Source organism: Geotrypetes seraphini, chromosome 6, assembly GCF_902459505.1.
Source record: "Geotrypetes seraphini chromosome 6, aGeoSer1.1, whole genome shotgun sequence".
NCBI lineage: Eukaryota > Metazoa > Chordata > Amphibia > Gymnophiona > Dermophiidae > Geotrypetes > Geotrypetes seraphini.
Window position 1 is genome coordinate 13,312,050 of NC_047089.1, and position 12,356 is coordinate 13,324,405.

At 45.8% G+C, this 12,356-nt stretch overlaps 1 protein-coding gene across 2 annotated transcripts in view; it reads left to right on the forward strand.

Moving 5' to 3' along the window:
- The first annotated feature begins 2,679 nt into the window (after positions 1 to 2,679).
- The window catches only part of MOGAT2 (monoacylglycerol O-acyltransferase 2), an 88,026-nt gene continuing 78,349 nt past the window's right edge, over positions 2,680 to 12,356 (forward strand). The window contains exon 1 of one of the 2 annotated variants that reach the window (XM_033949124.1): positions 2,680 to 2,775. Coding sequence is in view for 1 of the 2 variants with exons in the window: in XM_033949123.1 (XP_033805014.1) it covers positions 8,445 to 8,538 (94 nt within the window). In the remaining variant the exon portion in view is untranslated. Of the gene's footprint in view, positions 2,776 to 8,424; positions 8,539 to 12,356 lie in introns of those variants that run through there. The other variant, XM_033949123.1, reaches the window with a different exon arrangement.

Consider the following 12,356-nt stretch of genomic DNA (forward strand, 5'->3'; position numbering starts at 1 on the left):
TTCATTTAAAACCAATTAAAACATTAAAAAATGTAGGCGCCTCCAAAAGCAGATGGTGTATTTGCGCCTACAGAAGTGCCTAACGGTGCCTTTGGTCAAAATAGGCTTGGTTTATGCCTGAAATGATCTTAGGCGCCTCTGTAGACACGATTCACGTCAAACATAGGTGCCAGGAATGCAGACCTTCAAAACTCTGGCTTACATACTGCCAGCGCCTATATTTAACTGTAGCTGCAATTTCGCCAACAGTGGTATACCATGATTGACACGCAATTGGTGGGGGTTTTTTAGGTGGCCATCGATGTAGGTGCCGTTGTGGAATCCAGCCCTTTGTGTTTTTGAATATCACTGTTATATGGAAGACTGACCCTTAGCTGCAATACCGCGAGACTACCACTAGAGATCATCGCCACTATTTTGTAACCCAGAGCCAGCCCCGCTAGACATCAGAGATCAACTCTGGTTAGCCCTAAAGTGGTGGGGGGTGTCCAGAAGGTGTGTGTGGGGGGGAGGGTTGAGTACAAGAAGGTGGGGGGGGGGATTTATAAGCAGAATCAGGTGAGAAGGGGGTTCTATTTACAAGGGGAGGGGGTTCAAACTCAGCTGGATCAGGTATGGAATCAGTAGTGGTGGCCCAGATACTGTTCTCGAGGAGACTCTCACTGAGCAGCATTAGGGTGTCCAAAAGGGAGAATAGCCTCCAAAATGAAAAACTCTCTCTTTACCTGAAAAGCAAAAGTCAAATTAAAGAAAGAAGCTAAGTTGTACAGATCGGTAGGTGTAGGAAAGTGTGTTTCTGTGATTTTGACTCTTTTTTTCCTGGACTACAGAACTGAAACAGCTCAGATTGTTGAGGTTGCTATGGAAACGTCCCATTTCCCAAAAACCAATGCGCCGTAGCCAAGAGTAAAAGCACAAATTGATAAAAGTCACATGACCTCTAACACCACAAGCCAGGTATTACGGAAGGTTCAATACCACAAATTTAAAAACAAAAACCGAAACACCACCCAAATGTTCGGTCCACTAATTCAAGGAGGATGCATAGATTGTTTTAGGCTTAGTTGGCAAAAAATTTTCAATGAGAATCGGGTACAGAAACTCCCATCTCACTTTATCAAATGCCTTTTCTGCATGAAAACTAATAAATAATGAGGGAGTCCCTGAAACATGCACTTCTTGTAATGAGTTTTTGTATGCAGTACTGGAAAAATATGGTATAACAGGCAGAATGGGAGATGCTATTAGAGTACTATGTGATAGGCCTCTGGCTTAGATGTGGGTGAATGGAAAGCTTATGGATCCTTTTGATTTATGAAGAGGGACTAGACAGTGAACAGACAAATAGACAGTGGAGAACCGGTGGATATTATATACTTGGACTTTCAGAAAGCGTTCGACAAGGTTCCAAATATAAGACTTCTCAGGAAACTACAAGGCCATGGAATAGAGGAAGACATACTAAGATGGATTGGCAAGTGGCTGGAAAACAGAAGGCAGAGAGTGGGCATAAATGGGAAGTTCTCAGACTGGGAGAAAGTGATTAGCGGTGTGCCCCAGGGCTCGGTACTTGGGCCCATCCTATTTAATATTTTCGTCAATGACCTAGAAGAAGGAACATCCAGTGAGATCATCAAGTTTGCAGACGACACAAAGCTATGCCGAGCTATCAGATCGCAGAAGGATAGCGAGGAACTCCAGAGCGACTTGTGTCAATTGGAAACGGGCAGAGAAATGGCAGATGAAGTTTAATGTGGAAAAGTGCAAATGTGGAAAAATGCATTTAGGCAGAAAGAACAAGGAACACAAGTATAGAATGTCAGGTGCAACTCTGGGAAAGGGACCCTGAAACCGTCAGCGCAATGTGCGGCAGCGGCGGCAAAGAAAGCAAATAGAATGTTAGGCATGATAAAGAAAGGAATCACGAGTAGATCGGAGAAAGTTATAATGCCGCTTTATAGAGCGATGGTCAGACCACACTTGGAATACTGTGTCCAACATTGGTCTTCATACCTAAAGAAAGATATAAAACTGCTGGAGAGGGTGCAGAGACGAGCAATGAAGCTAGTTAAAGGTATGGAGAAACTGGATTATGAGGAATGACTTAAGAGACTGGGGTTGATCTCCCTTGGTAAGAGGAGACTGCAAGGGGATCTGATCGAGACTTTCAAAATTCTGAAAGGAATCGACAATTTAGAGCAGGAAAAACAGTTATGTGACACGGACAAGAGGGCACAGACTGAAACTGAGGGGGGGACAAGTCCAGGACAAATATTGTGACCAAACAGACACAAGGCCTGTCAAGGTCCCAGCTAAGGTAAAAGATAAAGTAACAATAAAACCCCGGAAGAAAAATTCCAGGATCTCTCAGGAATTTATTGTGAGAAACAGGGTCAGTGACCACCAGGTGGAGCCTGACTTATCTGGGGATGTGATAGGTGAATTATGTACAACTCACCACCAGGGGAGCTCTAGAGGACCCTGGGCTACTGCTGACTCACCTAGAGCAGGGCACGCCCCAAAGGTAGTTAAGCCAGCAGTGGCATTCAAACCAGCAAGCCGCTTAGGGAGGAAGTTTAGGCCTTGCCTCCCTAGGGACCCTGCCGAGCCAAACAGGGACAACAGGCCCCAACCTATGGAACCAATGGAGGTTGAACAGCCAGAGGATTTGTCTTACCTGTTTGAAGAACCTATGGACTTCCAAGAGTCTTGTGCTGGCTGTGAGAGTAATTTGCCTGAACCTATGCAGCTGAACTTGACTTTGAGCCACAAACTGTGAGTGTGTTTTGGGACCTGTTTGTGTGCTGTGTATTTTGTTTTTGAATGCTTGTTTTTGTGAGAAAGCTTTGAGAGAGTGGGGAGAGGTTTTGCTTCCATTCTGGGAGGGAATTTGAAAGCCTTTTCTGAAGGCCTTTGTTTTTGGCAAAACCTATGACTCTCTCCTTTTCCTGGCAACCATATTTTGATTGCCAGAGGCTTTCCTTCATTTGCTGCAAGGACTATAAATTAAGGAAAACTTGAATGCTGAACTGTATTTTTTTGATGAAATGAAAGGCCTGCTTTTCAGCAGACAGAGTAAGCTCGGTATTGAGCTGAAGTCTCAGGGATAAGTGGGACTTAAGAAACACAGAAAGAAAGTTGCACTGTATTGTGAGCGGCTTTATTTTCCTGCCTTTTTCTCTTTTGGCAGTTTGTTTTTTTTGGTTTTTGTTATTAAGGCTGTGTGGAAACCTGACTGAGGTTATAAAGTCTGAAAAAGTACTTACCTGCCTTAAGGAATTAAGTAAAAAGAACTTTATCCTGACAAGCCACATTTGTTGGAACTTTATTTGTGTTTGATTGAATTTTTCATTGCTGCTATAAACTCCAGTCCTGCAGGGTGACTCCAGGCCGGGTCACACGCGATTGCATTATTGTTTGTAGCCATCAAATTTCCTACAGAGCCCTGCTCTGGGTAATACTGGTGGCCACAATATCAGGAAGTTCTGTTTCACGCAGCGAGTGGTGGACACCTGGAATGCTCTCCCAGAGAAGGTTATTGCGGAATCCACCGTTCTAGGATTTAAGGGTAAACTAGATGCGCATCTCCTTATGAGAAGCATAGAGGGATATGGGTGACTAAAATTACGCCAGGTGTATACCTGGCTGGGCCTCCGTGTGTGCGGATCGCCGGACTTGATGGACCTAAGGTCTGATCCGGAGATGGCAGTACTTATGTTCTTAGAAACATAGAAACATAGAAGATGACGGCAGAAAAGGGCCACGGCCCAACAAGTCTACCCACTCCAATGACCCACCCCCTAAATTCTTCCCTCAAGTGATCCCACATGCTTATCCCATTTTCTCTTGAAGTCCAGCGTGCTGCTGGCCTCAATTACCTGCAGTGGAAGACTATTCCAATGAACAACCACCCTTTCGGTGAAGAAATACTTCCTGGGGTCACTATGAAATCTCCCACCCCTGAGTTTCAACGGATGTCCTCTTGTCGCCGTAGGTTCTTTAAGAATAAAGATATCCTCTTCTACCTCAATACGGCCCGTGACATATTTGAACGTCTCAATCATGTCTCCCCTCTCTCTACGCTCCTCGAGTGAGTATAGCTGCAACTTACTCAGCCTTTCCTCATACGGGAGATCCTTGAGTCCTGAGACCATCCTGGTGGCCATTCGCTGAACCGACTCCATTCTCTGCACATCTTTTTGATAATGTGGTCTCCAGAATTGTACACAATATTCCAGATGAGGTCTCACCATGAATCTGTACAACGGCATTATAACTTCGGTCTTCCGGCTGACGAAGCTTCTTCGGATACAACCCATCATTTGTCTAGCCTTGGATGAAGCTTTCTCCACTTGATTGGCAGACTTCCTGTTTTCGCTAATGATTACTCCCAAGTCATAGAAACATAGAAAACATAGAAATAGACGGCAGATAAGGGCCCACGGCCCATCTAGTCTGCCCACCTTAATGTCCCTCCCCTACCTGTCCCGTTCTGCTGTAGTTCTTGCAAAGGTCTCACCATTTAGGGTGTAAATTCTGCATGGATTTCTGTTGCCAAGGTGCATGACCTTACACTTTTTGGCATTAAAACTTAGTTGCCAAGTTGAGGACCAATGTTCCAGTAAGAGTAGGTCCTGTGTCATGCAGTCGGGCAATGTGCTTTTGCCTACTATGTTGCATAGTTTGGCGTCATTGGCGAATAATGCAATTTTCCCTCAAAGCCCTTAAGCCAGGTCCCTTACGAAGATATTAAATAGGATCGGACCCAAGAAGCAATCCTTTGGAATTGCTGGTTGAGTGTTTTTTGGGTTGGAATCTTTTTTTATTTACTTAATTATTTATATACATTAAAACATTTAACGGAACGGCACCCACCCACCTATACAACCGCCTAAACAGGAACCTCTCGTCCAGACAGAGGAGAACCCGGTCCCCTTTCTCCTACCCCCCTTTCATAGGAACTAAGGGCAAAAAGATGTATGACAACCTACTAGCAACACATACAGCAAAACTGGACCCCTCCATCACCAACCTGCCGACAGCAACAACAGACCTCGAAGCTTTCCGAAAAGAAATCAAAACCCTACTATTCAAAAAATTAATCCTGATGTCCTAACCCCCCATTCTTTTCCCCTCTTTCTCCCACTTAGTATCCTCTCTTCAAAATTGTATTAGGCCCCAACGCCTTTAATGGTATTCCTCTTCCTGGAAATGTCCAGCTATCTTTTTGATGTAATCCGCCTAGAACTGCAAGGTACAGGCGGAATAGAAGTCATTAATGTAATGTAATATACCACTTATATCCTAAGTGGTTTACATTCAGGCACTTGAAGGACAAAATGTTCAGAGTTTACAAAGATCATCGTGGGAGGAAAGCCGCCTAATTCCCACGATCAGCGGTGACCTGGGCTGTTTCCGGTGAGCAGCATTGAATATCCAATTTATTTTTGGCCAGCGTAAACTTAACTGGTTAAGTCATATGCAGTGCTAGTCACTATTTTGCGTGGCCCAATTTGGCTGCTAAACGTGGCCAATCAGCACTGAAAATTGTGTAATATAGTTGGTTAACTTTTAGCTAGAGGTATGCACCGGAACGGGGATCGCAGGAATCCCGCAGGTCCCGTGGGGGTCCCGCAGGAATCCCCCCTAACCCGCGGGGACCCCCCTCTGGCCCACGGGACTCCCACGGGGACCCCCCTCTGGCCCACGAGACTCCCACGGGGATGGAAGGCTTTGGAAGCAGGGTTCGTCCATATAATATAATGGACACGTCAGCCTTAGTAGAAGAGGGGGTTTATAAGTTAATTACCTGAACATAAAACAAAAAAAGGGTTCCACCAAAGAGATTCCACAAGGAAAACAGCAGCCGCAAACACAAAAGAAACTGTGGAATTGATGATCCTGTCAGAAGTAATTGCTGCTTTTTATGGGGACGGGCGGGGATGGAGGTAATTCCTTGCGGGGATGGGTGGGGACGGAGAGGATCCTGACGGGGGACAGGTGGGGACGGAGAGGATCCTGGCGGGGACGGGTGGGGACGGAGAGGATCCTGGCGGGGACGGGTGGGGACGGAGAGGATCCTGGCGGGGACGGGTGGGGATGGGTGGGATTTCTGTCCCCGTGCAACTCTCTACTTTTAGCCACTAACTGCAAATATTCAATGGCGATAACCAGTTTTCTCGCACTGAATATTAACATTTAGCTGGTTACAAGCAATGCAAACTAGTCAGCGCCGTTTCTGGATGCTGAACGTCAGCTGATATGTACTCATCTCAAAAACAGAGAGTAGAACGTGAATAGAGGAAGTAATACGAGGCATAAGAACAATCCAGGTCTTCCTTGGCACCGATAAAATAAAAATAATACAAATTATACCAGGCATAATTAACACTGACACCGAGGGCTTCTTTTACGAAGGTGCGCTAGGGCTGTAACGAGCTGCATTGCCGCGAGCGCTTGACCTTAACGCCAGCATTGAGCTGGCGTTGGTTCTAGAAGCGTAGCACGCGGTAATTTCCTACGTGCGCTAAAAACTCTAGCGCACCTTAGTAAAAGGAGCCCCCAGTTAACAGAGATGTACCCCTATTTCTGAAAATAAGGACAAGTGTGCTCCCATGCTACATTTGAATCTGTTGACCTCAGGACCGATCCTTCAGAAACTGCAGCCACATCGAAGGTGTGGACATGTGTCCCTGCTCGGGGCAGGCATAACTGTTAGCTTGGAAAGTACACAAATATGCCCCCTATTTAAAAAAAATGCACCTAAGCTCCACCCCAATTCCTCCTGTGAGCACGCCTACTCTAAAAATATGATCTTGCACTGTGCGTACTTTTAGGTGTAACCTAATTTTACACGAGGCTTTTGTCGTATAATAATAATAATACATTTTATTTTAATGCCTCAGTACCTCTCAGTTCTATGTGGATATTCCCGTGAATTAAAAAAAAAAAAAAATCAGTGAATACAGTTTTTTGCCTGTCAAAAGGCAGGAGAGGCAGGCAAGGGCAGTTGGAGCGCCGGGCGAGTGAAGAAAATCACTCGCGGTCTGCTCCGACTGCTTCTTCCTGTTGCTAAAGTGAGGCTACACCAATCAGGAGCGGCTTTGGCACGCAGCTCCTGATTGGAGTAGCCCGACTTTAGTATAGGGAGAGGCGGTCGGAGAATACCGCAAATGAGTGAGTCCGCAAACTATAATGAAAAGCTGGACAATACAGCGATAGTACAGCAATAGCATTAAAATTCGTGATGACATCAGACAAATTTATCAAAAAGATACATTTCAACATTTTTCCTAAAAGTTTGGTAGGAATTAGAAGCCGCAATCAAACCACATAACGTTTTACCCCATTTGCCAGCTTGGAAAGATAGAGTTCTTTCAAGAAATCCACGTTCATTACCTGAAAGTCTGATATGTTTCAACATGAGGCATTTCCAAATAAGAACAGAAGAATTGCCTTACTGGGTCTGATCAAGCCCAGTAGCCCGTTCTCACGGTGGCCAATCCAGGTCCCTAGTACCTGGACAAAACCCAAGAAGTAGCAACATTCCAGCATCTCAAAGAAGAGCAAGATTCCGGAACCCCAATGAAAGCAACACTCCAGAGCTGAGATTGTGATATCATAATGCCTCATTCCACAGAGCCAACCTCAGCAGTGATGTTACAATGGCTTGAATTCCCTATACCCAAGGAGTAGCAACAATCCATACAGAATCTCAAAGAATAGCAAGATTCCGGAACCCCAGAGAGTAACAAGATTCTAGAATCCCAAATACTAGCACCATTCCATGCTACTGATCCAGGGCAAGCAGTGGCTTCCCCCATGTCTTTCTCAATAGCAGACTATGGACTTTTCCTCCAGGAACTTGTCCAAAAACCAGCTAGGTTAACCGCTCTTACCACAACCTCTGGCAACGTGTTCCAGAGCTTAACTAGTCTCTGAGTGAAAAAGAATTTCCTCCTATTGGTTTTAAGAGTACTTCCCTGTAACGTCATAGAGTCTTATAACTGATACAAGCTGATGTCAGCTGTGTACTTCTGAGAGATGTGCATCGGTTTCTGTGGGCAGGCATTTCTTGCTGTGCAAAGCCATTTAAATCTAAGTCCCTGGAAGTAAAAGGCCACTGTGTGTTTGGAATTGGTCACCTGACACCCCAAACGGCAGAAATGTACCACTATTCAATCAGCGTGACCATGCAGAGTTATCGGAAGCATTTGCAAACTTTTTTTTTCTGTGACCGGCGTGGCCCTGGCTGGACTTCAACCACAAGGTTTCTGTGAGGAAACGCTCTCTGGTTTTCCTGCTTGAGAACAGGGCTGGGTTTTACTTCCTAGCTGTTCCAATCATTGTACACATTGCAACATATTCTCTGTCTGTGTGCCAGCCAGCAAGAAGACTTTAGACTCATTCTGCCTCTATCTGGTCTCTTGGCCCCTTCATCCAAGATGCCGATTGAATTTGCTCCTCTCTCCATTCCTCTGAAAAGGAGGCTTCAGACAGCCGCAGTGGTTCAATGGGTGTTCTCTTTCCTGGCCCTCGGTAAGAGCTTTTGCATTTTTATCAATGTTGTTTTTGCAACTTAAAGCTAGGTTGCACAGCGATCTCTCCCTATTAGCCTTGGGTTTGCTCACCTTTGCCTCTCTTCTGCTCATTTTCCTGTTGTATCGGAGCCACTGAAGAACTGAATCTTTAGTATGCCGTATTCAAGATTTAGAGGTAATTTGTTTGAAAAATTTCCATACCGTTTAAACCTAAACGGTTTACATATCTTTACATACATAGGCCCTCTTCTATCAAACTGCGATAGCAGTTTTTAGCGCGGGGAGCCGCGCTGAACGGCCCCCGCCGCTCCTGACGCTCACTGAGTTCCTATGAGCGTTGGGAGCGGCGCGGGCCATTCAGCGTGGCTCCCTGCGCTAAAAACCGCTATCGCAGTTCGATAGAAGAGGGCCATAATTCAGTAAAACAAATAAAATCAAACAAACATGACCAAATATTCCTCAGAAGATCGACTATAAAAGACTGAAAGCCACACCAGGCTTATACAAGGAATCGTATGAAAATTGTTCGGCAGAAAACAATCATGAGGGATCAGTCTCTAGAAAAACGCATTTACAAAAATCATGTTTATGTAGCGCCCCCTTCAGGGTAGCTCTGGGTCCGGGGCTTGACCTGGCTGGCGTCCCCCGAAGGCGGGTCTCCATTGGTCCTTCTCTCGATCAGCGCTCAGTTCACTTGGGGAAAAGAAATGTTGGTGGGTAGATTCACCCTCTTCGCTCCCCAGGGGGAAAAAAACCCCCAACAACAACTTCTGAGAACAAGGCTACGAGAATGTATATAGGCCTAACCGTAAAACAAATTGTCAGGAATAGCTTTCAACACTTTCAATACTCACCACTACTACTGCTTATTTGTGTAGTTAATTCAACAGTGTTTGCATGCTATTCAGATATCCAAGCCCTTTGTTTATTGTCTCTTTGACTTTTAATTCTCAGTTCAAATTCAGCATTTCCCCCCAAAAAACCTTTTGTACGGCTCTCAGGTCTGACTGCCAGCGCTGTGGTCAAAAACCAGAAACGACCCACCAGTTCTACTGCACAAAGGAGAAACCAAAACCAAAATAACACCGCGGAATAGATGTTCCTGAGGCAGGAGTTTGTTCGATCCAACAAATAAAACAGATGCAGTAATCCATATTAAGATATCAAGGGTTCGGGCCCATACAATAATCCACATGAAATGTCGACGGTGCGGACCCAATGTTTCGGCTGTAGCTGCCTTCCTCAGGGGTCCTAAAATACTAGAGCTGAAAGTTAGAAGGCATTAATGTGGATAAAAGCAAGAGCACATACAATGCCTTAAAGAGAAATCCACCAATCTGTGGGCGGAAAACCCTCCTAGTCGCTTGAGACTTGGAGAGTTTTCTCTATGGAGTTGTGGATCTCTCAGGCCTATAATGATAGAGCTGCTTCCCCACAAGCTTCCTGCTGTAGACTATCTATCTCTCATCTCTCTGATCTCCCCGCAGCTCACAGGCTCTGTGCATGGGCCAAGCCTCTGAGCAGCTCCTAGTATTTCCTCACCGATTTCTCTGCAAGTGCATTAAATTTTTTTTTTCTTCCTGTTACATTTGACCCTGCAGCACCAGCAGCAGCCATACTCAAAGGCAGCCTGCAGCCAGCTTTTCCCTCTGACTTGGCCCGCCCATGACATTACATCAGAGGGGGTGGGCCAGGTCAGAGGTAAATAAGACACCATTAGATCTTAGGGCTAGATTCACTAAGGACACCGATCGTGTCCCGATCACTTTGCGACCCCGGCCCGATTCACTAACCTTACTCCCAATCCGATCTGTGCATGCAAACGAGGGGGAATGGCTTGTTGGGGAAGAAGAGAGGAGGTTTGTGGGAGGCTGAATTGGGAGGGGATGGGTTGGAATGAGGCGATGGGGTGGGGATGGGGTGGGGCCATGTGTCCAGATTTTTGGGGCCCAAAAAATGGTAACCCTAATCAGGGGGAGTGTGCAGAGGGGATCAGGGTTCTCCTCCTTAATTTCTGCCCTGGTCCCCAACATATCTAAAATTGACCCTGTACCTAACCCTCTGTTGTCCCCGCCACGGTACCATAGTTATATTGTAGGACAGATAGGGAAAATACTTAGAATACCTGGAATGCATTGCCAGAGGTTGTAGTAAGAGCGGATAGTGTAGCTGGTTTTAAAGAAAGGTTTGGACAAGTTCCTGGAGGAAAAGTCCATAGTCTGTTATTGAGAAAGACATGGGAGAAGCCACTGCTTGCCTTGGATTGGTAGGATGGAATATTGTTACTCTTTGGGATTCCGGAATCTTTCTATTTTTTGAGGTTCTGTATGGAATGTTGCTACTCCTTGGGTTTTGGCCAGGTACTAGTGACCTGGATCAGCCACTTTGAGAACAGGCTACTGGGCTTGATGAACCATTGGTCTGACCCAGTATGGCTGTTCTTATGCTCTTATGTGTGCCAAGTATAGGACAATTAAGCCATTGTGACATCACTGCTGAGGTTGGCTCTGAGGCATTATGACATTACAAGCTCAGCCCTGGAATGTTGCTACTCCTTGGGTTTTGGCCTTTTACTAGTGACCTGGATTGGCCACTGTGAGAATGGGCTACTGGGTTTGATGGACCATTGTTATAACCCAGTATGGCTATTCTTATGTTCTTACGTGAGCCAAGTATAGGACAATCAAGCCATTGTGACATCACTGCTGAGGTTGGCTCTGAAGCATTATGACATCACAATCTCAGCTCTGGAATGTTGCTCTCATTGGGGTTCCGGAATCTTGCTATTCTTTGAGATGCTGGAATGTTGCTACTCCTTGGGTTTTGGCCAGGTACTAGGGACCTGGATTGGCCACCGTGAGAACGGGCTACTGGGCCTGATGGACCATTGGTCTGACCCAGTGAGGCTATTCTTATGTTCTTATGTTTGTATACCGAGTCATCATTCTCAGAAGGCTCCACTCGGTTTACAATTACAGCAGTCAATCAAATATTCAGATGGCAATACAAAGTATGGCTTAGTAGGTTATATTACATCTCAAATAAGTAGAAAACCTCGTCTACAAGAGTCTCTTTGTAAAATATATAACAAACGCCAATGTTCAAAAGTGTTCGATTAAATTATCAAAGAGAATTTCAGTCGTGGGAACTAACAGCGGAACCTGGAGCGGCCCGATCTCTACGCTTACATTTATAACTATCCTTCATACCCTTAACCAACCCCAAGAAGACACCAAACCAGTGTGGAAAAAACCTGGCCACAGCCCTGTTTATTGTAGAATAAATATATTAACAAAACATTTAACATATTATAACATATACAAAAAACGCATTAATAACATCTTAGCCAATTAAACCCTTCACAATGGTATCACCATTGTGACCCAGATCCCGAGCTACCAGCTTAGATGTAAATGGCCCCCGACCCTGCCATCTAAGCAAGGGTCCGAGGGGTGGCATGTCCCCACAAGCCCCATTGTCCAGGGTCAACCGACCCACCAGGCACAGCTCCCAGCCGGCCTACCGCTCATCCCATGATGAGCCCAACCGCCAGTAGCTCGGGATACCGCCAACCAAAACAAACAAACCCCACACTCCCTCGAACCAGCGGGCGGGAGGGCGGGAAATCTGCCTCAGAGGACCGGAAACCGTTAGAGTCCTCCGAGAGCCCTCCTATTTATCTTCTTCCCACCCAACCCTGCGGCTGCGACTCCACCTATCCGAAGACGCTCCCCCGACGAGAACGACCTCCTATTTCCCTATCTACCTAAACTCCCCCTTTCCACCCCCCCCCCCTTAAGCTTTCCCAACAGGCGG